Source organism: Volvox carteri, assembly GCF_000143455.1.
Source record: "Volvox carteri f. nagariensis unplaced genomic scaffold VOLCAscaffold_55, whole genome shotgun sequence".
Classification (NCBI taxonomy): domain Eukaryota; kingdom Viridiplantae; phylum Chlorophyta; class Chlorophyceae; order Chlamydomonadales; family Volvocaceae; genus Volvox; species Volvox carteri.
This window is the reverse complement of record NW_003307598.1, coordinates 750220-777523: the sequence shown is the minus strand read 5'-3', so window position 1 is coordinate 777523 and position 27304 is coordinate 750220. Positions and strand designations below refer to the sequence as shown.

At 56.5% G+C, this 27304-nt stretch overlaps 4 protein-coding genes across 4 annotated transcripts in view; 2 read left to right on the top strand and 2 right to left on the bottom strand.

Annotated features, from left to right (window-relative positions):
* Positions 1-972: 972 nt before the first annotated feature.
* On the bottom strand, positions 973-6340 carry VOLCADRAFT_96828 (uncharacterized protein; the record flags this gene model as incomplete). The annotated part of the gene is made up of 9 exons (XM_002955805.1): positions 973-1063; positions 1680-1828; positions 2194-2277; positions 2779-2859; positions 3183-3558; positions 3872-3972; positions 4923-5255; positions 5800-5949; positions 6083-6340. 9 exons carry the CDS (start codon positions 6338-6340, stop codon positions 973-975), a joined length of 1623 nt encoding a protein of 540 aa, XP_002955851.1.
* A 499-nt stretch (positions 6341-6839) lies between these two features.
* On the top strand, positions 6840-10378 carry VOLCADRAFT_106985 (uncharacterized protein; the record flags this gene model as incomplete). The annotated part of the gene is made up of 4 exons (XM_002955868.1): positions 6840-6912; positions 7227-7462; positions 8279-8554; positions 8761-10378. The coding sequence occupies 4 exons, from the start codon at positions 6840-6842 to the stop codon at positions 9382-9384; spliced, it is 1209 nt and encodes a 402-aa protein (XP_002955914.1). The 3' UTR covers positions 9385-10378.
* Positions 10379-10844: 466 nt separating this feature from the next.
* Positions 10845-21952, top strand: syp8 (uncharacterized protein; the record flags this gene model as incomplete). The annotated part of the gene is made up of 16 exons (XM_002955867.1): positions 10845-11390; positions 11517-11828; positions 12588-12674; positions 13057-13247; positions 13510-14018; positions 14255-14582; positions 15291-15396; positions 15645-15822; positions 16396-16451; positions 16912-17212; positions 17704-18227; positions 18418-18789; positions 19197-19263; positions 19356-19522; positions 20343-20483; positions 21674-21952. 16 exons carry the CDS (start codon positions 10845-10847, stop codon positions 21950-21952), a joined length of 4164 nt encoding a protein of 1387 aa, XP_002955913.1.
* A 1135-nt stretch (positions 21953-23087) lies between these two features.
* VOLCADRAFT_96825 (uncharacterized protein) overlaps positions 23088-27304 on the bottom strand; it is a gene marked incomplete at both ends in the record, with an annotated part of 10254 nt that continues 6037 nt past the window's right edge. Inside the window, 6 exons of the mRNA XM_002955804.1 lie at positions 23088-23447; positions 23664-23801; positions 24129-24418; positions 25019-25169; positions 25446-25871; positions 26282-26886. Coding sequence (XP_002955850.1) covers positions 23088-23447; positions 23664-23801; positions 24129-24418; positions 25019-25169; positions 25446-25871; positions 26282-26886 — 1970 coding nt within the window. The remainder of the gene's footprint in view (positions 23448-23663; positions 23802-24128; positions 24419-25018; positions 25170-25445; positions 25872-26281; positions 26887-27304) is intronic.

The following is a 27304-nucleotide window of genomic DNA, read 5'->3' as shown; positions in this document are numbered from 1 at the left end:
AAGCAGTGGGCAAGTATTGCCAGCCGTGGGGCCTCAGAGCTAGGTATGGTTCTCTGTTCACAGTGTGAAAAGTGTGCAGGTTGAGAATGTATTCTACATCCCAGTGTTTAAGCACCACCTCATCTCCCTAGGTATGCTGATGGATAAGGGGTCCCCGGTCTGACCTCATCACTAATGGGCACAATCACAGACAGAGCTGGGGTAGGCATGAACTCAGTGACCCTCCTTCCCAACTACAGCTAAACATTGCTGATCTGATGCTGTCACCATCAAGCGCAGTGCACCAGAAGGAGTGTGTGAAATGTGTAGATTTGGTGTATGAATTATGTAGAATCTGTGTATGAATTGTGTATTGATTTTATGTAGGATGGCAATTGAATTTTTTTGAATTATAAGAAATGTCGGATCTGTGTGTATGTGTAAAATGTGATGATATGGACAATAAAATGCGTAGAATCGCTGTGTGTGAAAAGCGTAGATGAAGTGTCAGAGAAATGTCCAGAGTATGTGTGTGAAGGTTAGCCTGTGTAAGATGTGACACAGGAACATAAAGACCTCATTACCATTCAGACGCACAGTTACTACACACATCGTAAAGTGATCGTAAAGTCACACACTTCTTTACATCCATTGTAACGAGTTAATCGCGACACAACGATCACACTACCTTCTACCTATTTACCTATCTGTGCATACATACCCGCTAGGGGGTTTAAAAGTTTCGGCGATCGTTCCCATTATAGTATAAATAGATGCCCCTGTCCAGCACCAGGCCCGGATCGATGGAACACAAACATGCATACGTACACGCATATACATGCACACATCCATCCAAGCCAAACCCTACAGCATCTCTACATGCCCACGTCTCCGCTCTGTACACCTCCAAAACACACAGCAGGCCCCCAAAACACAGTATTCCGCCCTCCCCCGGGGTCTATATCCCCACTCCACCCGACAGCCAATCAGCCCTCACTCCACGAGCCGCACTTCCCGGATGTCCTTAAACGTGTCCTTGATCGCCCCCTGCACGCCCTTGCCAATGGCGGGGGGCCCCCGGTACCTGAAGGGTGGGGGGCAGCCGGGGACAAGGCTTGTCGTACGAGAAGCTGGAGGGGTCGGGATGGAGGTGAAGGTGTCGTACAAGTAGATGGGAGGTGTCGGAGATGGAGTTGGGAAGGAAAGGAAAGGTGGAATTGAATCTAGAAGTGTGGAGTGGAAAACCTAGTGAGGACAAAGGTATTAATAGATGCAGGGAAAGTGCAGAGGAAATGGAAATAGAGGTGGGGTGGACGTGTGCTGGCATGGAGTCCAGAGTCGCCCATTCCCACCACTACAAGTGGCTGCCAGTGTGGTGGCACACAGTGTGGCGAGCAAATGCGGGGCGGCAAATGCGGGGGGCCAAGTGCGGGGCAAAGGCGACCCCAGAGCGGCAGCCAGCGCTGTGGAAGCTCTTAAGAGCTAGGGGTGCACCGCTACTCATAATCAGTGACACCTTAATATACTTCTCTCAGACACCCACATACACACACCCACACCCTGCTCAATGCCGTAACCGCACTCCAATTCCAAAAAAAACCGCCCCATTCCAACCCCCCACACCTCCCGCCCACCACCCCATCCCCCACCACAACACCCATTTCCCTCCCGCCCCTCTCCCACAACCACAGAGACCGTACCGTATGGTGCACACTCCTCCCTCCACACCAACCACCTCCGCACTACCCCCCAGGTTGGAGATGGCCCCCCGCAGCATGTTGAGAGCCGCGTCCACTCGCTCAGCAGTGGCACCAGGGTCCTCGCTTTCCAACTGAAGAATGTCAATCACCTAGGCGGTTAGATCGGTTAAAACGGTTGAAAGCAGTTGACGGTTACTGAGGAAAAACAAATAAGCGGCAGAGGTAACCCATTCCAACCAGCCAACCCACAGAGGAGGCCCACTGCGTTCGGTACGACAACCTGGTTCATACTCATCGTACAAAATTCGAATTCAAATTCGAATTTGTATCTATCTCCTCCCCTTCATTTCCCCTCTCCCACTACTCAAGTCAACACTGGTCAGTAGGTATTCCTTGATGCAGTAATCGTCTCTCCTCCTGGATTATGCGCCTATCCCCGGTATCTGCTTCATTTTTTTTCACTGGTGGTTTGTCTCATCCCCCCTTCCCCTCCCTTTCCCCCCCAGATCTTCACCTGATCTCCAAACGTCTGCCGTATCACCCGCTCAATGCCACCCTTCATGGTCGCGCTCTGACTAGGACAACTGCTGCATGCACCCTGCGTGAAAAAAGGGCGTTTAATGGAGTACGACGTGATTTACGGCATAGTGGTGTAGAATCCTCAAGTGCGAGTGTTTTTCCCTCGGCCATAGCTCTCCTCCCCCCGCCGCACGATTGCATTGTACGGCAGGACCGACCCATTTCCCAAATCCGCCACACCCGCCTGCCATCTGGCCCGCGGGTGTACGGCGGCTAGTCGTACGTCTGAGTCAGCAGCCCCCCCTGTCGTTTACATCCCCATGGCCTGCTACCCTTGTTGCTCTTCGTGCTCTGGACGTATCGACAGTTTTGACCCGCCGCTTCTAGCATTTCATGTTTCCCCCCTTCCCCCCTCCACCTTCATCGCCGCCTCGCTCCCTTTGTTTCCCTTACAACACACACACCTGCCACCTGGCCCCCCACTCACACACACACCTGCCACCTGGCCCCCCACTCACACACACACCTGCCACCTAGCCCCCCACTCACACTCGCACCCTCCCCGGCCGCCCCTCCCCACCTGCAGCCGAAGGTACACGATACCGTCCTTGACCTCAACAACCTCCACATCGCCGCCGTCCGCCATCAGGTACGGCCGTACCTGTTCGCCGTGCACAATGTCGTACAAAGGGACACCCGTCATTTGTCAGAGCCTCAACATCACCGGCTCACACATGCTAGATGTGAGTACGGGACCCTTCATGCCATCATATTCATTTTCTATTCCTTTCCTTCCCAAACTCTTCAATAACTTTAAGACAGACCCTATTGCGAAACACCGTTTCCCACCCCCCCCCGCTACCACTGCTACCACTGCTACTGCTGCCCCCCCCCTCCTCCCCTCACTCGTCCTCCATATCTCTCACAAGTTGACCAAAAAGAACATCATCGTCACCACCATCATCGATAGCCCCTCGTCATCACCTCTTCCAACGCCGCCTGCACAGCCTCCACCGTCAAAGCGACGGACCCCGAAGAACCAACCGACTGCCGTTGCCGCTGCTCCGTTGCTGCCGCTGCGCCGCCAGACTCGAAGGGGGACACGATGCCGTTACCGGCCGCCGCCGCCGCCGCCGCGTCCCCATCCCTCGCGGACATCACTGCCTCGCCGCCGCCGCCGCCGCCACTGCTACCAGTCTCACCAGAGGTCGGTGTCGCGGATGGCGCCGTCGCTGGCCCGTCTCCCGCGCCGTCGCCATTACCCGGCCCCCCCGCTGCCGGGGCCCCCAGGGCCTCCTGGGTTTGCGCGTGTATGACAGCGGACCAGTCACCGCGGTCCATTGCCTTCATCAACTTTAACCTGTTGTGGAATGGAAGGGAATGCGAGGAAAGAGAGACACGGAATGAAAGCGGCGAGGCGCAGGTACTAAAAAATTGGGAGAAATTTGGAGAAATGTAAAAACAAAATTGAGGTGTGTGAACAAGGCGGTGAGAAGGGTGGACCGGCAACAAATCGAACCGTGAAGAGCGACGGAAAATGGAAAACCGAATAAATGCCATGAATAGCAGGGGAAGTGGAATGATGAGAGAACTACATGCAAAACTCAAAGCAAAACTGTACAACTGCTGACAGTATTGTACATGTGATGATGCAGTACAGTGAGATGCCGTACCTTCGTGTGGCCAGATCGTCGCTGTCGCCTTCCTCTCCCTCTGCTCCGTCATGGCTACTGCCGCCTCCCCGGGCGCCCTCCACCATCTTCTCCCCCATCGCCTACACACGACCGTACGGCGGTGACCAGGGAAAAAAACATGGGCATAAATACAGAGCATACGAAACACGGAGCACGAACACATAGCGCCAGCGGGGGCCCCAAAGGAAATCAACATGCAAAAAACAAACAGTACGAATCCAGTAAATCTGGGGGGACGGGGGGGAGACCAAAACACGTGTGGCAGATGATGCGGGGGACGTACGACAAACGACAGGAACGTTTTCGATACTGAGGGGACGTACGACACAAGGGATGCATAACCAGACTGGTTGAAATGATACGAAGCAAGAAGGGGGGGATCAAACTAGTATGCCAATAAACGTGTGTCATCGGACGTGTGTCGTACACGCACGAAACTGCACGCGGGACTGTCATCCGGGTAGCCACATGACGTGGAAAAGGGTTGAAGGGTGGGACTACTGGAAAAAAGGGTTGAAGGATGGGACTACTGGAAAAAAGGGTTGAAGGATGGGACTGAAAAAACGCGGCCAGGTTGTGGGCGAGGGTTGGACGGGGGAGGTGCGTACCGATGCGGTGAGGCGGCAACCGGCACGGGAATATACGACAACGCACGACAAGCCATACGAGGTTGACATGGTAACAGCCTGCACGCCCCTTCCTTCTCCTTCTTTACCTGGTCCATCCCCACGACTCACCTCCCCCATATCTTCTTGGCCCCCACCGTTACCTTCTTAGGGTTTCCCCCCCCAAAACACACACCCAGGGTGGGCAGATGGTGCATTGGACGTGTCGGCACAGTCAACCCTTTGCTTCCCGCATCTCATCATTTTGCATCCCCCGCCCTCCGCCCTGCTCAGGACAGCCCACCGCCATCCCGCACAGTCCGGCCCTCTCAACACCGCTTCCACAACCCTCTTCCAATCAATCCAAACAAGCTACAACTGCGTTTCCCCTCACCACCCAATTTTTAACCCTCGCCACTCCGAACCTTGCGCAGCTTGAGCTTCTTCTCCTCGTAAGCTGCAAGCTCGGCAGGAGACATCAACCGCCGGTCCAGCGGCGCTGGCCCGTCGCCGCCGCCGCCGCCGTCACCGCCACCGCCGCCGGCGGCGGCGGCGGCAGCGGCGGCGACGCCCTCCCACGCGGCCCGCAGCGCGGGATCCGAATTGCCCCGCGGTGGCCTTCCCTGGAGCTCTGGAAGCTCCTGGATCCAGTTGTGGACGCCGCGTTCTAAGTTTGCACGGGAGGCCATGGCCCTGTTGCCGTACACCATGGCGCGCACGTGGGCACAACGTTCAGGACCCACTCGGGCGAGATGTCCCTACGAGTACGGCAGTTGTGAGAGTTGGGCCGGCGGCGCGGAACTTTAATAAGAGGTACGGCATGTGGGCCCAAGTGGGGATTGGTAGTTAAGGGAATTTAGGCGACGGCAGAAAACCGAGTGGAACTGAAAAAACTGAAAAGCAGTTAATGAAAACGGTCAAGAGGGCTACAGGGCTCACCTGTGCCCAGACAGACGAGGTTTAGGAGGACACAGGTATTTGCAAGGCATCGGGGACGAACTAGCAGAGGGGAGGGGACGAGGGAAGTTCAACACATGCAGGGGAATGGGGTTGGAGGGCTTTTAAACGCGTTACACGATCAGTCCTGTTTTGTGTATGTATAGATCTCAAGGTGCAGGTGCATGGTCCGGAGGTGGACATAGATTGCGCAGCCGTGCGCAGAACGGACAAGGCGCTGAAGCAATGATGTCATCAGGGCGATTGGGTGAAAGGACCGGGATCATCTATTTGGCGTGGCTGTCGATGGATGCAGCACTCTGCGTGGTTACAAAGGCATGGCCGGGAAAGAGCATCCACGCGCACCTTGACCGCCAATACCATGTTGCGTGAATAACCGATGTACTGTGGGTCGTGGTGGAAATCGTATACGCAGTATACTCCAAGTGGCTTCTCGCCATCCCGCGATTCAAGGTACGAAGGCACCGGCATCACAACGGCCCCCTCGTCCTCGCCCTACAAGATGGCGAGATGTGCAGAGGAAAAGGCATGCGTGGTTGGGGCCGCCGGAGACCCACCAAAAACTATGACGTCGTGCGCAAGATTGTGTGCTGCTGAATTCACGGAAGTCGGGAACCTGAAACCTTACCGTTCGAACCGTGTATGAGGAGTCCCGGTCGTGTTCCTCAGAACCGCCTTCGCCATACAGAAATCCATGGAGGCCTTTATGCGCCTCTGGCACACTCTTGTCATCAACTACCGCGACAGCAAAAACAGCAAGCCGCGATCTGGGAGACGCCCTTGAAAATCGTACGGGCTGGAAGGCCTTGATTCTCGCACTGGTATTGGCAGGGTGAAGTATCGCCCTCTGCCCAGGGGTGCTATAGGGAAAAGTACTGCCAGTCATATTGCAACAAAGAGAAGCTTTAGGCGTTTGTATAAACACCGACAGTATCGGGCAATTTGTACCGGAGTGTGGAATATTGCCAGCAAGTTTTCCACGCTCTCTGTACGACATTGGGAATTTACCCGTGTCCTTCTTATGTACCCAGCGACCCGAGCCACTCAATTTGGGCCGTCATGGGTAGGTAGTACAGGAGATTTATAATCTATGTAATGTACACACCATTCCCAAGTCTCGGGTAAAACCAGCTGAGCACAAACTACGCTACCTTGATCAAGCTATTAGTTGCTTTGTGATTTACGGTGGACATTTTACTGTTTCAGATGATAAGACAAAGCTCTCGACATTGGTTGTGTTATATACCTATACAAAGTAAAGAGTCCCCCGACCAGCTTTGGTAGCTGACATGCAAAGCATCGGCAAAGCTCCAATTTTGTTGGCGTCCAAAATGTTTTAACACAGACCTGTCTGTTGAATTCCGTTGCTGAGACTTTGTCTGACCATGGGCCAGTTGCTGAACAGCGCCAATTTAAAGGCGCTCACATATGGGATCATGAATGTGATCTCGGCCTCAGGTAACTCTTTGCGATTATGGTTCTGGGATCCTGTCACATTGGGCCATTGCGCGTTGCGGCGCTCGTCCGTAACAGGCAGGCTGATACCCAACCGCTATCGTTGAATATCTCATTTTCCTTAGCCTTAACCTTTGTGACCTCAAGAGCACGTGGTCCCATGTCCCACCTCTCTCCCTCCCAAGCCTTATTACCTTGCCATATACCCCTGTGTTGCTCGACACCCGAGAACACCTATCCCCGCGCTTCCTCTTCCTTGCCCCCCTCCATGCTTGCATCCCACCCACCTTTTCTTCACCCTCCGTACCCTCATCCAGGCATTGTCTTTGCCAACAAGGCAGTTTTCCAAACCTACGGCTTCCACTTCACGTATGCTCTGACGTGGATCCACACAGTCTTCACGCTTGTGGGGATGCGAGTCTTTGCAGCAGCAGGGATGTTCCCTGTCAAGCCCATATCGCAGCGCCGACTGGTGCCCCTTGCTGCGGCCTACGTTGCGTACATCGTCCTTTGCAATCTGAGCCTTAAGGTCAACACGGTGGGCTTCTATCAGGTACGCACGCCTTCAGGCTTTCCCAACGCCCGTCGTTTTTTAATCTTCTATATTGGCTGGTTTGCTGCCTGCATTTGATTTCATCTGTTCCAGAGTATGTGGTGCTGCGCTCTGCAGCAGGCTTGCTCGTGCCCTGACTGTGACTGTTCCGGACTTACGACAGCAGGGTGGGGGCTCAGCACCTTTTGACCTTTATTCAAGCGGTGCCTGTCGCCGCTTAAGGACAGCTCAGCTCACTGTAGTGCTGGTTGCCTGCTTGCTGCTGCTACTGCTGCTGCTGCTGGTTGCTGATAGCTCGCTGGTTGCTGATAGCTCGCTGGTTGCTAATAGCTCGCTGGTTACTGATAGCTCGCCGGGTATCGCGCTGCCCGAGTGCTTTTCATTGCTGGATCGCATTGGCAGTTACAGAACAGCCAGGACAGGGTCGTGAGTTGTGTGTTTTGATTTTATTTGACACGTGCACCTGTATGTATATATGATGTGTGAAACAGGGGGTGTATCTTCGCCCGTGGCAGCTACCCTGCGAAACCCTGCCTTCCCCGGTATTTCGGGGCACCCTCATCCAGTCACCCTAGTCAACTTCTCAGTGGATCGCTCAGGTTCCGCACCCACCACCAGCATCCAACGGAATCTGCCGGGTCGACAGCGGCCCAACTCCATTCCTGGTCGGCTCGCAGGTTAACTTTATCCCAGGTCACCACCGTCCATCAACTAGGGGCGCAATGCCTATATATGTATGCTCATGCATGCTGTTTGCATGGTTTATATCCTGGTCATCCTGCTGAAGCTGCTACTGCTGTTGCTGGCCTGATGCAGGTCATGAAGATCGCGGTTGCACCCACCGTCATAGGCCTAGAGCTGGTAATGTTTCGTCGCGTGCCGCCCCTGCGCATTGTGGCGTCGGTGATGGTGGTGTGCTTAGGCATTGGCGTGGCGACGGTCACAGATACACAGATGGTGTCGAACCTGGTGGGCATTGCAGTGGGTGTGGGTGCCACTATCATGACGGCGCTCTACCAAATCTGGGCGGGATCTAAACAACGAGAGCTCAAGGCAAGCAGCATGCAGCTGCTGCACGCCTACACGCCTCAGGTGCGGCTCCGGTGATGTGGCAATGCCCTTGCATGCGAGTGGAAAGCCATTTCTTGGTTTCCTTCTTGCGGCAGCTCACCCGCATTACTTGGTCCTCAGATGGTCATCCTCATGCGCACGTGTATGCGTATGCGTATGCACGTCCGTGTTTGAGTTTGCATGCGATGAGTGCGCATGCGATTCTGCAACCCTTCTCATCCTTACAGGCTACCCTCATGCTAGGGATACTGGTGCCGCTCTGTGAGCCAATGGGCTGGGCAGTGATGGCGGCACCCGTGCCGGCGCCTGGCGGCGCCGACGGCGCCGCCGCGTTGCTGCCTCCTTCTCTGCCGCCGCAGCGGCCCCCAGGCACCCTCCTCGCCTACCACTACACTCCCATTGCGGTGGCGGCCATCCTCATCTCCGCTGTGCTGGGGCTGCTGGTCAGCCTGTCGACCTTCCTAGTAATTGGCGCCACTTCCAGCCTCACATACAACGTAGTGGGGCACCTGAAGACCGTCATTATCCTTACGGGCGGTTGTCTGTTGTTCGGGGATTCGATGCCGGCAAAAAAACTACTAGGCGTGTGCATCGCCATGGGGGGCATTGCGTGGTACACGCAGCAAAAGCTCGCGTCCAGCAAAGCCCCGGGTGCCGCTAGCGGCGATCCCACACCGGCGCCGATTCGGACGCCGTTGCTGCCGATCACAGGCACCGCCTCCTCCAATCCGCCTATAACGGTCAAGTCAGTGTACACGGCGTCCGTGGCGAGAACTGCCCGCCGTGGCGGGTCGGGCGGGATCAGCGGGGCGCCGCACGGGCAGCAGCAGCATCACTCACACCGGCAGTAGCAGCACTTTGTTGCTGCTGTTACTTTTGCTGCAGTGGCAGTAGCACCGTGGCAGCGGCGGCCATTAAAGACCACTAGAGGTTGTAGCAGCAGGGGTTGGAAAGGAAGGAAGGTCGTGGCGCCCGCAGTGGCTGTTGTCCTCCCGGGGTAATTGAGCAGGGAGGGCTGGAAATGGCTATAGCAAGCCGCATCACTGGGACCTGAAAACCGCTGCGGTGTGTTTTCACCTGCTGCTGCTGCTGTTGTAGCAGTAGCAGTAGCAGTACAGTGAATGTATAGCCTTATTAAGGCGTTATTGATTGAAACAGAGAGCTCAGAGTGCCGGAGAGCGTGCAGGAGATTTGTCCGTAATACGGTGCGGTACGGTTGGCCTGCTGAAAATGCTAACGCGGCAGCTTGGGCTGGCTATTCTTGCGCGGGCGGGCGGCTATCGTTTTGCGGTGGCAACTCGTTGCCTTGCCCAAATTGCGGTTGGTCATTTGTAGATGCACCGTGTGGGTTTTGGCAGGACGCCTGTTGGTAGGTGCGATTTCCGATGAATGGGGGTTAAGTTCGGTTTCGGTTGGTAGTTGTTGGGCCCTATATGGGCGGTGTATGCTATAGCCTGTGCGGCAATGCGTATCATGCCATTGGTTGTCCTGATTTCGGAGTTCTTTTGGTGTCCATTTTGAGGCGTGTTTTGGGACTCCTGACTCGATTCGTGGCGCGGGGCTCTCTTTATCCTATGTATCATCCTCTCTATTATCTGACGATTGTTTGGTTTCTTTTCTTGGGACATTGCGAGTTTAGATGTAAGGTTCCTGGGGCTTATGGAATGGTAGTGTTTGCAGCGCTGCGTGGGAAGGGGTGGGTGGGGAAAGAGTTTCAGGATTGCAGGGCTTCGGAATTTCCCCGCATTGTCCTAATCGCACTGTGATGCAAGGCGCTGGTGGAACGCGCTGAAGTATGCTATATACCGATGAACCGCCGGAAGGTGCTGTAACCTTTCGCAGCCTACGAGGTTGCCGGAATAAAGAGCTTCAATCCATCAAGTAGTCTCAAAAGCGCACGGTAACACAGTTGTGAATGGTAATCAGACATAAAGAGCGTCGTCGTCGCTTGCCCGATCTTACAGAGCCGCGCAGCGATTGCATAAATGTGTACGGGAAAGCCAAGTACGATACGCAGCTGTTACCGTTTGGGCAGCGGGAGTGCCATCTGTGAGTGGAGCACATTGCAGGAAGCTGATATGATGTCATTAAGCCGAATATTTTAGTGTTTTCTCTTGAATACAATGGTTTAGGCGGCCTGATTAAATTTTGCTCGGACAATCTGGGGCGGGCTATTTTTGCCCAGCTTGCAGCAGTCTTCGCTGTATGATAATGGTTCTCAGTATTTCGTTATAAATTCTTGGGCATGAGGCGACCTAACTCGTTCTGTCGTGGTTCGGTCATCCGCTGACGAACTTATCAGGCGTAGGCCATGGACTTTGAGAAGTGCAATACCAATGAGACGATGTCGTCCAGCACACCAAATGCTGGGAGTTTTAACATTTCGTCAGCTCGCGAGGTTTTATCGCTCTTTAATACTCTGCAGCAGATGGGTCCAGACCCGAAGGAGACAGCCATTTTGTCCAGCTTGAAGGAATTTGAGCAGCAGCTTAAAAGCATGGAGTCGCTGTACAGCGTGCAGACCTTTCTCGCTCTCGAGTTTGGCTTGCATGGCGCGCTTGCAGAAGGCTGTGCTAAGACGGGTGCTGTCGGAAACGCGGTCGGGCTGGCCTCAGATCCCCACTCCGCGGTCTCCAACGCGGCGGACGTGTTCTCAGTCATCGACAACTTAATGGACCGGGAGCATGTCCGTGCCTTGGCGTGGCAGGCAAGCTGCACACCGGAGGCAGTTCGCAAGGACCACGGAGCTTTCCAGAAGGCCGTCAGCGATCGCCTAAGTTTGGCAGCTAAGCGAGCAAAGCTGCAGGGTCAGGACGTGCTGCCATCGGCTGCCTCTGGTCTTCTTCGCGTGGCTCCAGTACACAACCCCTCTGCAACACCCGCGGCGGCTCCCGCAACGCAATCTCGCAGCAATGCCCAAAAGTCTCTTCCCCTACCGACTCCCCATCCTCCTCACCCTCCATTACCCCACCCGCAACAACAGCCGCGCCAACAGCAACCGTCCAGTGTTGTCGTACCCGTCGTTGACGAGCGACTGTACTGCTTGGACGTGCAGGAGGATGCGGCCCGCAAGGCCCAACTAGCAAAGCTCAGCACTCTAGTCAATCCGGAAACTGGCGGCATTTGCAGCGTCCCGATCAGCGCGGTCGGGGTGTTTCAGCAGCAGGTAGTGACCTGTACGGACTGGCGAGTACGGCGTACGGCACTAGAGGCCATGTCTCGTACCTCATTGGACGTGTTGTGGCGACTGTTGCAAAACTCCCGAATGCTGGACTGCCTCAGCACCTGGCTGCAGGTGAGGAAAAGTAAAAGGCCGTTAAAGGGGGAAGTGGGAAGAGGACGAAGCTCAGGCTCAGAATCGAGGTTGCTGCGGCTAAGGGTGAAGGTTGAGGGAAGGGGAAGGGGACGTCGGACATGGCGTTTTGGCGCCACGGCACGGTGTATGTAGGACACACAGAGAACTGCGGGCTCCACGAAAACGATCGTGGTCCGCAATTGACGATATAGAAATATAGAGGGCCAAAGAAACCGCCAGATGATCAGAACGGTCAGTCAGACATGAACCTCAGCGCAGTCATGGAGGCGGCGAGGGGAACTGGAAAAGGGATGGACACCGAGGCCGAGTGGGGGCCGGGTGGGCGCCAGGACAATCCAGGGCAAAGCAGAGCTAGGGAAGAGGCTGTTTAGGCAACAAGTCTATTACGGTACGGGTAAATACGATATTAAAGAACGGGGAACGGGCGAGAAGGGGGCAGCCTGGCCGCCAGGCCGCCTGCTGTTACCCCCGCTCTTCCCGCCCACATACACACACGCATGCACACACGCGCACGCACACACACGCGTCTGCCCGGACGTAAGGTTAGGTTTTCTCACTTAAACCAAAATTTATTAGATTTGATGCTGCCCGACTCTTTACCTTACCAATGGCACTAGCGCCCGACAGTTATCCAAATCGAGGGGTGTTACGCGACGTGATTGATGACGCATGAAGTTTGATGTGATGTTATACTTATGCTGCCCCGCACGACATAATGTACGACATGGCTCATGACAGGAGGCACTGGCGGATCAGCAGTTTACGATGGTACGGCTGTTGCTGGATACTATGGCTTGCCTGCCCATGCGGCGGGATCTGCTCAAGGTACGACAGGTCCCCGGTACGACATATTGGTACCGTATTTGAATGTCTACGTCTTCAGTTTTAGGTACATGCTGATGAACAAGTCACCGGTGTGTTAATTTGAAGCGGCTAGCTAGGTGCAGGTACTGAAATGTGTTATCCTGAACATGAAAAATAAATGTTATTATATATTTGTTCTGAATGTGCGTTGTCCCCTCCGGGTCATGTGTTTTGTGGCACGTGCATACTGCGTCAACCAGTTGCTTCTGTGTGCGAACCACCCAAAACGCGTGTGTACAAACAACGATAATTAGACATGGTTTCATTTTATGTGGAATATATACATAAACATCGTATTTATGCATACATGAACATATGTACATGTACATATACGATGCTGCAGGGTTCCCGATTAGAAGGCGCATTGGAGGCTTTGGCTTCAGCGGGCGGCGGCACGGTGCAACGCGGCGGCGGCGGCGGCGGAGGAGGAGATGACGGCGGGCCCAGCGCCGTCATGCGTTGTCGATTCGGCGGCGCGGCGGCGGCAGTGCTGGCGGAATGGCGCAAGGATCCCGATCATGCCACCATCCTACGGTGAATTGTGGTTTCGGGGCATTACGGATTGAGGTGTACGGTCGCTGATTGTGATGCCAATGCGAAGCTGCGGATGGCGGTTGCTCTGGCTGCGGCACCCTCGACCGCCAGTTCCATCTCGCCACAAGCTAACTTGTTTTGCCTGCGTAGCTATTTAAGCGGCTAGTGGATTGCCTGTTTGTTTGTCTGTCTGCCTGTCTGTCTGTCTGGTATTCCTCTGAAAGTACGAATGTTTGACCCCCATATCGCCGGTTGCTTACAGGCGGGTCGGAGCAGTGGCCACTATTGACATGGTCGCTCCGACCGCCAACGCCGCCGCCGCCGCTGGCACGGCAGTGACGGACGCCAACGCCGGCGGCGGCGGCGCCGCTGCCGCCACCGCTGCCACGCCGCTCATCCGCGGCTCCCGGCTTCTAGGAGCCGCGGCGACAATGACCAAAGACAGTGTACGGAAACGATCCCTGGCGGCGACGCGGGCGTTGGGTGATGTACGGGCGACACCGCGGCCGCGCGTGATGGATGTCGGAGGTCAGGCGGGCGGCGCTGCCACCGCCGCCAGCGGCGGCGGCGGCGGCGGCATTGGCGCACCCGCCGCCACAGCGACGACTGTCACAGCGGCCGCGACCGCCACCGCTTCGACGGGGGGTCGTGGCTTGGCAGCGAGTACGGCATTGAAGCGTGGTACGGCGTTGGTCTCGACCGCCGCGGCATCTCTGTCGGTCCCAACACCGACCACGGTGGTGGACATGACGGCCAAGTTGGGCGAAAAAGGTGCGGAGTGGTGTGGTGGCGATTAGAGGAAGTGGTGTGGTGGCGATTAGAGGAAGTGGTGATAATGGTATATAAGAGGTGTATTGTGCGGTGCAGTGCCTTATCTTTCTCTCTCTCTCCCTCTCCCCCCTTAACCACTTTTTCTCTCCTTCCCCCCTCTCTCAAGTCATCACTCCCTGTTCCTTTATCCCCATCATAATTACATTCTCGCACGTATCTCCCCACAATTGTCATAGGGCCCGCGGATCCCGATGTCGTGGCGGGGTTTCGGAGCCGCTTCGGTGACGGCTCCGTACGACGCAGCCAGCTGGCTCGTCCCACCAGGATAGCGGCCGCGGCGCCGCAAGTCGCCTCCGCCGCCACCACCGCCACCACCGCCGCTGCCGCCGCCGCCGCCGCCGGGGGCCCGAACAGTGAATCGAGCCCGGGTCCAGCGGAACTAGCTACAGGTGCTGCCGCTACTGCGGCGGCGGGCGGTACGGCAGCGGCGGCGGCGGCGCCAGAGGAAGTTTCAGAGCCGGGCCCCGCGGAGCTGGCTCGGTTGAGGGCGGAGCGAGCGGCGCAGTGAGTGGGGAGGCGGGGGGGGGGGTAGACCTCGGACTCTGGGAAGCACCGGGGGAGAGGGGATAGGGAAGAGGGAAGGGGGAAGGTGGGACAGGAGAGGAGAGGTGGCAGATCATGTGCAAAACGTTTCAAAAGGGGTTGGGGTGGGAGGAGATACGTTATATGCGCCTTTTGCCTCCTCCCCCCGGGAAATGAGGCACCTTGGGAGTAGGAGGTGGGGTTGGGGGGGGCCGCAACCGCCGAGATAAAGGAACACCAACAATACGGGGAGGGGTTGGGTTTGTACGGCGGCTCTTCCTCGGCGCGCTGTTGTAGCGCTGCCTGACATGCGTCCTGGTTACATGATGATTATGATAATGATTATGATGATCCTGGTAGTCTGTGGCGGTGCTGTGGTGGTGGTGGTCTGTGGCGATTTTGTTTGCAGGCGCCCCTGGGAGGTCGCCAGGTTCAACTCATTGCGTCCTTGGCGCCGCCTTTATAAATTAGTTATCGCTGCTATCATCCTTGCTTTTTATCCTTTTGGCGTCGTCCTTGTGTCCGACCCGACCCGATCTCCTGCCCGGTTGTGTATTGCACGCTGTCACTTCTGGACGTGTAGTGGGACGAAGCCTGTCTTCACGATTCACCCCTTTCCCCCCTCCCTGACCCGGCCCCTCTGGCACGACCTGGCGTGGTGTCGCATGCCGTACTTGCCGTACCTCCCAGGCGTCACGCGGCGGCGTTGCTAGCTCTGCAGTGTGAGGCTCGTAAGCACCCAGAGGTGGCGGCGGCAGAGCAGGACTACCAGGAGCGGCTGAAGGCCTTGAAGCCGGTAGGCCGGACGATGTAGGAGGAGAAGGGAAGTTAATATTGGGCTGAGTGCTTTCCAGGCTGAAAGTTCTTAAAAACTGAAAGAACTGGAAGGGGGTTAGTAGGGGTTTAGTCTGGGGGTAAGGATTACATACATACATACATACAAACACACGCAAATGGTGTTTTGGCCTCTGCGCTCTGTGTTGATGTGCGCGTTTTTTTGTGTGTACATGTGTGTGTGTTTTGGTTTGCGCGGGTTTTCGCCAGGTCTTAGCGGCTCGTCAAGAGGCGCGGCAGCGGCGGTTGACGGCGGAGGAAGTCCGTAGGGCGCACCAGTCCATGAGGGCGGCCATGGAGGGCGGCCCGCACCCCCCCGTGGGTCGGCCGTGGGACCGGCCCCCGCCGGAGCTGCTGCTGCCGGCCGGCAGCATACCGACAGGAATGGGTAAGGAGGTGGGGTGGAGCTGGTCTTGTGGACGGGTCTTGAGGACTGTGCATGTATGTACGTATGTATGCATGTATGTATGTATATGTATGACTTAGATTACAGTCAGTAGTGTGGGCCGCGAGAGCCGCGGGCCGAAGCCGAAACACAGCGCAAAGGTCGGGAATATACATACATATGTATGTATGCATTCGGTGGAGGTCGGGTGGAAGATTGATGGGAAGGGATGGGAAGGGATGGGAAGGGATGTGCATGGGTGTGTATGCATGTAAGCAAGTACGTGTTTTATCATAAGGCACCTCCTCTTGTACTGACCACCAGCATGGTTGAGGGACGAGGGCATATCAGCGCGTACGATATGCGAATGTGGCTCTGTCTGTATGTGTGTCTGTGTGTGTGTCTGTGTAGAGGAGGATGTGTCAACTATGCATGTTGCCTACTATTATTCTTGTCATTAGCCGAAACGCAGCACAAGAGCAATCCATGATGAAATGATGCATATGTGATGACCGAAGTGACATATGTCCGTATGTACGTATGTCTGTCTCTTCACACGCATACACATGCTTGCAGGCGAGGAGTCTGTTGAGAAGGTGGAGAGGGCGCGAGCCCGACAGCAGGTGCCCAAGGTGCGTGGTAGTGGCACTGGCAGTACTGGTACTAGTACTGGCACTGGCAGTACTGGTACTGGTAGTGGTAGTGGCAGTACTGGTACTGGTAGTGGCACTGGCAGTACTGGTACTGGTAGTGGCACTGGCAGTACTGGTACTGGTAGTGGCACTGCCAGTACTGGTACTGGTAGTGGTAGTGGCACTAGTACTGGAAATTGGTTGGTCGTCCGAGAAGTATGCGGTGGGGTGATAGTGTGGCCCTACAGTCTCGCAGAGAGGGGTGACGGGCTGAAATTGCACGTGAATGCGGGCTGGGGTTCGCCCCATACACCCGACCCCCTTCATGTTTAGGTAAGGTGGAGATTGGTAGTCCTACTCCCTGACCCGGATCTTGACGCGAATCCCTAATCTCTTTTGATCCGGATCTTTCTGGATCCTAATCCCCCTGGTCGCGGATCCGACGGTACCTCTTCCTCAGGTGACGTACCCCAGCAGCGACCGCATTCCGAACAGCCCCATGGAGCCGGCCGCCACCACCGCCGCCACCGCCACCACTGCCGCCACCGCCGCCACTGCCACCACCGCCGCCACCGCGGGAGGCCAACAACAACAACAACAACAACAACAAGAACAACAGTACCAGTACCAGTACCAGCACCAACAGCCACTTCGGCCCATTCCCTGGCTACCTTCGTCTGAGGAGGACGGGGGCCTGGACTGGTTCCGACAGAACCGCATTTTATGGGATCGTGGCTGGCGGCGGGCCGGTATGTGCGAGGGTGGGAGTGGGCCGCCGCACGGTCATCATCGTGTCGTCGCTGTATTACCACCACTTTACACTTTATTTTCATACTTTAAAAATGCATTAATGTCATTTATTGAATATGGCCTGCCATCCCGCCATGGTCACCGCCATAAACCACAGGTCTTGGCGCCTTTTCCATTGCCGTGACAAAGTTGCTCTGGCCCTTCGGCGCTTGTCCTCTATTCCACTCCAGCGACCTGACCCCAGCTCGCTTCTTCCCGTTGATACGCCAAATTTCCCCCGTCCCTTGCTTCGTGTCTCACGTATCTCTACCTATTATCTCATCGCTATGTTTCTTTTGCTTCACTCGTCCCGTCATTTTCCCTACTTCCCTGTTTCCGTGCTTCCTTCCTTCTTTCCTTGTTACAGAGCACGTCCTCCCACCCGCCCTTCTCCACACGCACTTGGAGCTCGACCCCGCGTTGCTGCCCCCGCACTTCCACCCCCCACCGCCGCCCCTGCCAGCCGTACCAGCAGTCCCTGTTAACAAGTACGGCCTTATCCCGCAGCCGTTTCAACCGCCACCTCAACCACCGCCTCCATTACAGCAGCCACAGCAAACACCACCACAGCCGCATTCACACCAGCCACTACCCCCTTCTAGTCAGCTTCCCGGCCCAGCCCCACCGCCACCCCACCTCGCACCGGCGGTAGTGTCCTTCGGCACGGCATGGGAAAGGCACCCAGAACCCGGCCCACCATCGCAACCACGCCCCTCACAAGCACAGGCACAGATCATCTTGGCAGTCTCAGCCGATACGGCGGCGGTGATGGCTGGCGGCCCCCTGCAAATGATTCAGTTGCCGCCACCGCAGCCGCAGCAACAGCAGCACCAACACCTGCACGCACAAACGCCGCTGCCGCCGCAAGTGCCGTACGACCAGGGCCCATCACACCACGATTACCACGGTGGCAGAGCAGGAGGGATACAGCAGCAACAGTCGTACGAGCTGTACAGGCACGTGAACGGGCACCCGGCACCGGTGCCAGTAAGGGAAGGCCCGTACGGACAGTCGATGCATGACAGGCCGCCGTACATCCATATCGGAAGTGGTGGCGAGTTGCCGCCGCCGCCGCCATCATCGCATGGGAAGTTTGGCGGACAGCCCCCGCCGCCACACCAGCAACCGCCGTACGCACACCATCACACCCCGCCACATCACCACCATCAGGTGACAGAAACAGGACAGAACCATTCACGATACGACGTGTACGGGTCGTACGGACACGCTGAAAACGGGCACAGCATGCAGCACGACGGGCCTGCGCAAGGCAACGGAGCATCTGGGGATTACGGAGCCGCCGCTGCAGCAGGCTCGTACGGCGGGCGCTATGGGCAGCAGCAGGAGCAGCCGCGTCCGGATTACCAGGGAGGACGACGGGAGGCTTGGGAGCGTGGTGGCCACCAGCAATCTTGGGAATATGGAGGAGGGAGGAGGTGACGCATTCTTCCTGACCGTACATTCTATGACGATGCCGTACACAGGTTTTGACAGACGAATTGCATTGTCATGTCTCCGTTTGATACTCACTCGTTATTGCAACGGTACTGTAAGCTACTTTGCGCTGCCCTGTGCTTCATTTCTCGTTCCCTGGTTCACGGCTCTTGCTTGCCAACACGGAACTGAAAAGTATAGACTTCATTTTTTTCGCAATATGGATCGTACGAAAGACTTAATTACAGCGGCAGAGCGCTTCTTGGACACTGCTCAGCTACCACCAGTGAGAAAGGCGACAAGTCTGATTACACATGGACAAAGCGATTGACGTCAGCAACTTAAATATATAAACAACCTTACCAGGAACAAACCCGTCGACTCAGAGAGGCTGTTCTACTTGGACGTCGATCGAGTCCACCTGGCAGTTTCGCTGTCGCAGCTAAAGGCGTTGTGAGTCACCTTTGAAGTTTTGGGGATTGGCGTGTTAATCATTAAACACTGCGCCATTTGTTTTCCCAGGAAGACAGCATATCTTCGCTATGGGCCAGCATTCGCAGCATGCAGCAGGAATACACAAGGGAAGCAGGTGGGACGCTTAGAAGTAACCGGGCTGGTGTCAATCAGCGGAATTGAATGCCTGTGGAACCTGGGTAAATGGCTTCGAGGTCTGCCGTGCAGGGGCCCTAGCTGTCGGAGACCCGGCAAAGGACGCCAACGAGGCGCAGGTCGCAGCCTCCATCGGCCGAATAGGTGGCTACATAGATCGCCTCAAAGATGCGGCATCCGTTTCTCAGAAGGGTGCTAACCGCGTAAACGAGCAAACCTCAGCCCACATGCACGGCGTGGTAAGATGATGCGCGTGTGCCGGGATGTCGCAAATTCTCAACACGACTGGCCTTCGCGGACGAAGCCCTGTGCATTCCCGTGCATAGCCAGCCATCCTCATCTCGGGCCACGAGCAGCGGACGTTAGCTGAGGAATGGGTCCCGTCAAGTTTCTCACCTCCACCCCGCCCATCCTCTGGCTTCATGTAAAGATAAAGAAACGCTGGTGGCCTTGGGTACATGCAGGTCTTGATCCTGGCGGAGCGGCTTCACCGCGCCACCATATGCTTTGACCGGCTGAGGGCTGCCAGGTATCAGGCCCTCGTGGACCAGAGGGCGCCGGGGCTGCCGGCGGCGACGGCGTCAGCGTCAGCGTCGGCATCGACAGGCCGCCCCAGCCGAAAAGTAGGGAAACGGGCACGATGCTGCGGTTTGGTGTCCGTCGTTGATGTCAAGCACGTGTATGGTCTCAAGCCGTTGTAAAAATGCGCTTTTTTAGGACATTTTTTGGGATCCAGCCGACCGGCTGACACCGTGCACGTTACAGATGCAGACTCTCCAGGACCGATCTCTTTCGCTTGCTTGCGCATACAATTATACGTTAGGGTGGTCTTTGCCGCCATGGCGGGCAGCGTTTCAACCACGCTGGCCCTGCTTGCCTGTTAGTATTCACCCTGCCTAATAGGCCCTGCCCATGGCTGGTCCTGCCTATTAATTTTGTGAGATTTTGTGAGATTTTAAGGGAAGCGTGAACCTGCAGGACGCTTCTCGTGGGGCGCCGACGGCAGAGGGGTCCCGTGCCAGTACCGGCAGCGCGGCGGTGGCTTCCAATGGCTGGCAGCACATCCTCGGCCTGCACATCTCCGGAACCAAGGGTCACGAACACGATGGCAACGGCGATGGTGTCGCTGGTGGCGGCCGGCAGGCTTCTGAGTGGCCTGTCCAGCTGCAGGACATGGAGCAGGAAAACAAGGCCTTGCTGGTAAGGTCTATGCTGGTGCTGTGTACATGTGTACTGCAGGTTGCACGGGCTGAAATTTGGCCCGGGACATGCATGCATGCATACATACATGCATACATGCATACATACTATCCCGGGCCCCTGCAGTGGTGATCAGGCTTGTGCGGGATCCCTTTTCTTTATAAGGCTACTTCTCCCCTGGACCAGCCCAGGAAGGGACAGGTGGTGGAGGTCAGTCGTTTTAAGGTGGTTGCAAGACGTCTTGTGGTATCGAGCTCTCTTAGCCGTTCTCTCTTGGAGGTGTTTTTTGTTGGCCTGTTAGGTATATCAGGAGCCCTCCCCTGCCGGGACTGCCCTAACCGAATTTTTATTTGTTTGTTTGTTTTCCCTTCGAATCCCGCTTTCGTTGGTGGTGTTTTGGGGGGTTGTTTCAGAGAGCCTTTGACTTTGCCCTAGCTGAGACTTGTGGACTCGCTCTAGCGGGACCTGAGAGCCCTTCGTGGTGTATTCAATGCAGTGCCATCCCCGGATGGAGGGGCTGCGGAGTGGCTGCGTAGAATGTTGGCAGTCTGAGTCGGGGTCGGGAGCACACAAGACTAACCGACTTGTGCTGTGTGCTCCCGACCCTTGCGCTGTGTTTCGGCTTCGGCCCCCGGCTCTCGCAGCCCACAGTGTAATCTAAGTCATACATACATACATACATACATACATACATACATACATACATACATACATACATACATACATACATACATACATACATACATACATACATACATACATACATACATACATACATACATACCAAAACATTACACTTACGTTCCAGGATATCATCGTTTGCGACCCAGGGTGCCACTCGTTCTGTTTTCTGTTTTAGTGTCGTTCTTAATGTGGGCGTTTGCATAGTTTGATAGCAACCGCAATAGTTTGATATCGGAAAGCCGAGATCCCTTGGGCTCGTTGATAATGGGTGATTGAGGTTGAGATTAGTTGGGGATTCGGGCTGGCCTCGTTAGACCTGTCGTACTGTGGGGGTTTGCCTGGTACGGAAACGCCAGGGGGAGATGTGGGGATGCCGGGGGGGGGGAGAAAAACGTCCACGTTCGCTGCACAACAATGTTCCGTGCCTAAGGCCCATCATCGTCCCTGTCACAAGGTTTTACCGTACCGCGTTGTGTCCTTTTGCCGCTGGTTTATGGTGCACATAGGAACGGCTTACAGCGACCCGTGGGGCGGCACTGTCCGTGGAGCAAGCGGTTCGTGATGTGGCCGCGCTCAACCAGATGTTCAGCAGCGCAGTGCTAGCGCAAGCGGAGACGATTGAGGGCATCTACCTGGCCGCGGTAGAGGCCACGCACAACATCACGGCTGGCAACCAGTCGTTGACCAAGACTGTGGCAGTGAACAGGTCGACCACGAGGTACATTGTGGTGCTGCTGCTGGTCGCTACGCTGTGCCTGTTGTTTTTCGACTGGTTTAACAGTTAACTGGACAAGCTGGAGGATCACAACGGCTGTTTTGGAGGGTTTGATGGTCGTATTGGAACATTTTTTACAGGGCTGCTACTGGATAATTATCTCGCCGTTGTTATTTTGCCACTCTCGTCTCTGTGTTTTGTGTTCACAAGTGGCAAGCTGTCTATCCAGTCATACAGTGCCGACGAAATGGAAAACAGAAGCATTAAGAATTGTCTGGATTTTATGGACCGGCGTGACATGAAGCGCAGGCTTGCTGACCGAAGTGTATTGAGACAGGGGAGATGTAAGACGTGCGACGCGCCTGGGAGGCCGCTGGCAAACTTTAAACCCGCACAGGCTTAAGCTCGCCACAAGGCTGTAGGCTTAACGTATTGTCCATTTTTTTCATTTTTCAACAACACATAGATATGTGCTGGAGACGGCTGAATTACATTGAACGTAGCTGTAATACCAGCCCACACGTAAACAACCGCGGTTAATCGCACGCCACGGCCGAAATACGGAAAATGGCTTTCCAAAGTCGTAAGCTGCCTGCCGCTTCGCGCTCTATGCAGGAGCTGATGCATCTCACGAATGCTAGCCCCATCCGTGGTGTCAGGCATTAGACTTTTTCGCCAACATTTTCGACAAGCAACATCCAAATCTTCGCACAAGTACTCCGCTGATGTCCACTATTACCTAAAATTTTATTCAAGCAGATTGCTCTTCTGCGGGCGCGATGTTTTCCACATCGGGGAGGACGTAGCGAAATAAGATATTGTACCTTAATACACCCCTTACTGCGGCCATTAACATCCTGCGTACGACACGTCCATCGTCAGCTCTCGAGATACGAACATCGACTTGTTCAGCCGTCGCTGCAGGAACGAATACATGTACTACCACTCCCTTTCGGAGCCTTTTTGAACATTTCCCATGCGGCACACGCATGCATACATTCAGTTATTCTGCCAAACGGGAAAACAGTAATTCCACACGCGCACCAGCGCTGCCTCCCGGAGCGCTCCGCGTACATAAAAGACTACAGCGCACCCACGCCGTCCGTGCCACCCCTGGTCTCCGCCCACACGCTAGGTATGTGTCCGACTCACATCATGCAGCTCCCAGCCTCGTCCGCTGCCTCCGCCTCCGTCCGCCTCCGCTGCTACTGTAGCATCTGGCCGAAGCTAAACCTTTCAAGGGCGGCCGCCAGCTCAATTCCCCCCTCCGCCGCCTCCGTCGCGTCAATGGGCTTCGCCGCTGCTGCCGCGGGCCCCGCCGCCGCCGCCGCCGCAGTAGCCGCATACGCGCCAGTGCCAAACTGAGTTCCCTGGCTGTCCCAATGCTTTGGGGCACTTTCCTCGCAATTCTTAATCTTAGACCCGTGCTCGTCCCCACAACGCGGGCTGAAGATGCTTGGCAGGAGCACAGCCGGCGAGGACTGCTCCGCCTCTGCCTGAGGCTGTAGCTGTGGCTGCGACGCATACTGCTGGCGCCGATGGTACGGCAGCAAGAACAGAGGCACCTGCACCTGGGCATGGCGGCCCGACGGGCGGTGCTGCGGGCCGGAGGCGGCAGCGGCGACGACGGCGGCGGTGAATAGGCTACCGGCGGCAGTAGCATCGCTGCTTGCCGTGGCACGTGCGTTGGAGGTGCCAGCGCAGGCCAGGATGCGGTTGCTCTCGTCGGCAGCAGCACTGTCACCAGCGCCGAGGTCGTTGGGATGATCCTCCTTGGGTACCTTCTTGGCGAGACGGGCCATGTGGGCTAGGAGCCCCGCAAAGCCAGCCTGCATCGGCCTGGTGTCGGATGAGAACACCGACCCGCTGCCGGTAACGACTTCAGGGGCAGCGCCACCGTGCGGCGCTGCCCTCACCATCTGCGGCGCGTTCATGAGGCCGCCGCAGCCGCTGCCAGGGGCGGCAGGGAGCGCAGCGGTGGAGGTCTCGGCGGCAGTGTCGCCGACCACCGAGGCCAGGGCCGCCATGCCGCCGCTATGCGCTGGCGGTAGCACCATTGACGACATGGCCTGCTGCTGCTGCTGCTGTTGCTGCTGCTGCTGCTGTTGGTGCTGCTGCTGGTCAGATTGTGACGAGACGATCGCCGCAACCGTGCCGATTCCAGTGCCAGCGGCGGCACCGCCGCTGCCGCCGCCCATCATCATCACCGCCACCGGCATCGCCAGGCAGTCTATACGCCACAGCACTTCCTCGAAGGTGGGACGAGCATCCGGGTCTGAGGCCCAGCACTCCGAAGCCAGATCCGATAGCGGCTCCGGCAGGACGCGCGTGGGCGTGTGGGCCTGCGGAGGCAGCTGCGGCCGGCCGCCTCGCAGCACCACCGCCTGGACCACCTCGCCATGCGAGAGCCCCTCATAGGCCTTGGCTCCCCTGACCAACTCCCAGACTGGCATGGAGTGGGTTGCAAGGTGCGGAGTTGGATCGCCCAGGTGGGCCACGAGGGAGTGCAGGAGGTTACATGTGCACGCGACAAGTGCTGTATGTATGCATGTTGTTACAGGGTGGTATAGCTTCACCAGCAGGCCCCTTTCCCGAGGCAGTTCTCTGCTCCCCCCTGCTAGAGGGGCACCCTAATCCGTTCACCCCATCCGACTTCAGAATGTATGTTAACAAAGGAGAATGTTAAAATACAGGCACAGGGCGATAGAGCGAGCGGCGACAAGACATGCGCAAGACCGGCGGGTGCTTTCTAAAATTCGGCATCATCGGTCAGGAGGTAACATGATAAGACGTGGTTTATGGGTTTACAGAACGGCACAGTTCATCGCAGACTGGGGAACCCGGCATTGCACAGCTATTGCCTTGTCGCACGGCAAGGCGGCTGCAAATAGAAAGTAACTCAACACCCGTTTCCCCTCTACACCACACCACCCGAATGCGTTTTCCCAACCACGGTGACTTCACGTCTCAGGTACTTGCGTTTCCACAGCCGTGGCCAATCTTACACGCCCGCCGGCTGCCACCCAATCTCTTTTAATCGGGGGATTTTTTCCTTAAACATTGCTTTTCCTAAAGTACACTGCTATGTTTTTTTCGTGAAGACGTATGAGCTATAATAATGTATGACAAGACTTACGAAGCACGCCGAATGCGTACACGTCAGCTTCCTTCCTCATCTCCCCGCGGAGCAGCGTCTCGGGGGCCATGTGGGAGACGCTACCCGCCACCGCGGTACGGAGGTGTGTACGACCCGGGTCCAGGGAGCGGCTCAGACCAAAGTCACACACCTGCGCATTTCATATTTGTTTGAAGGAAGTGACACAAGATAGCGAAGGGGGCGTAAACACCGAGAAGATGCACCGTGAAAGACCGCGTGGCGTGCGGAAAGCGCGCCATGGCGCTTTCAGCTGCAATAGCAGCCGCGCAGGTAACTTGGTTTACTAAAGGTCATGTGTCGGGTTATCAGGTCCACGACGTCAACAACTACTTTTGGATGTAGTAAAGCTTCAACTGTAGCTAAATGCTAATCCGGTATTCGCTGGCCCAAACAGCGTGCGACATACCTTAGCCACGTAACGGAAGCTGTCGAGGCCACCCTCCTGTACGGATAAAGTGCCTCCAGGTGTGCCGTACAGCGCCGAGCCACCGGCACAGTCCGCGGAAGAAGCTGCTGCATCGCCACTGGTGCTGGCACTGGCAGGCGCGAAGCGAGAGGTATAGCCTGACACGCTACTGTGTACGGAAGGCAGGGCAAGGGTGGGCGTGGCAGAGCCGGCCGCGCTTCCTGCGCTGGCCTTGCGCCACCAGAGTCCGCTGGCGCTTGTTTGGGCACGGGCCGGCGCCGCCACCGCTGCTCCAGCCGCCGCTGGCGGGGCTGGCCGCTTACAGAGCATGACGTTCTCGGCCTTGAGGTCTCCGTGCAGTATGCCCCGGCTGTGCAAGTAGGCCATGCCGCGGCTGATGTCCCGCAAAACAGCCAGGACGCCCGGCTGCAGCGCACAGGCCAGGAAAGATGCTCACGTGACGAGCAACGCTCAATTGTTAAGGTAAGTAGTAACTGGAAAGAGGCGTTGGGTGGATGTACGGCCGTTTTCGAATGGCACAACATAAAGGTGTTCAGCGTGAGGAGCAGCCGGTTGCCCCGGTGAACAGGGGAACCCCCTGTGTTGTTGTAAGTCGGTCCAAATAGGTAACAAAGTTCTCTTTTTTTACGAAAAGTTACGAAAGTTGCGCACTTGTAATAATATTGAAGGAACCCAATGGGGATGTGCTGCACCAAACGAAGAGAGGGCAGCCGCATTTCAGCCAACAAGGGGAATGAAAACTTTGTTTTTTAGGCACAATTACGAAGCTTGAACAGAAAGCCTAATCCACACCATGTAGCCTAAACAGGACTTACCAGGTCTAGCGTACCGTTCCGTGAATGGAACTCGCCGCGACGCACGGCGGCGGCCAATGAACCGCCGTCACAAAGCTCCATTACAATCCATGTCTCACCAGCCAGCGCCCCTTGTTCCTGTTGCTGCTGCTGCAGTGGCGGATTCGGCGGCGGCGGCGGCGGCGGCAGCGGTCGCAGCGGTCGTAGCGGCGACGGCGGCGGTGAACGTAACTCCAGCGACTGACTCAACGTCAACGGCGACGGCTGCTGCTGTTGCGGCAGCAGCAGAGCCTGCCGGCCAGAGGAAACGTAGAGTGGAGAGGACATGGCTCCAGGGGCGGTGCAGTCAAAAGCCTCGATGCCGACGCTACCGCACGGCAAGGAACAGGCGGCGGCGGCGGCGGTGACCTTGGCTGTGTTGGCGGGGCTGCTCAGCGGCGTGGCGCAGGGGCTGCTGCAGGACGTGACGCGTGGCGTGACGCGGGGGGTGCTGTGTGGCGTCCAGAGGGGAGTAGTGAGGGCCCCCGTAATGAGGGCGCTGCTGAGGATGTTGGTGGCGGAGGAGGAGGCGCCGAAGAAGGCATTGGATGAGCTGGAGAAGGGTGGTCGAGGTGTGCCAGGGCGAGCTGCACAACAAGGGTGATAAGGGGGTGGGGGGTTGCGGGTTATGGCAGGGGCGGATTGTGGGATCGCTGCAGACGGAGGCCGGCCACAACTGAGGACAAGCGCGGACTGTCACCCAACCGTGGAGGGCTGGGTGCTGGTGGCGTAGGCAGGAGCAGTGACCGGTTCACGCGACGAAGTCCTCGCCGCGGAAGGCAGCTACGGAGGGTGAATCACATGCAAGGAAACCAGACATGAACCGCCGGCGTCCAAAGAGGGGTTCCCTACCAATGGCGGCAGCTGCTGACGATTGCGAAGTTATATTGGCTAAGGATGAGGAGCCCTGGCGTGGCTTTAGCTGCGGCTAACTGCCCGTCTTGCTCATTCGGCTAAGACGACAGCTATCAGTCTATGTAATTTCCTAGCCGAATGAGCAAAGCG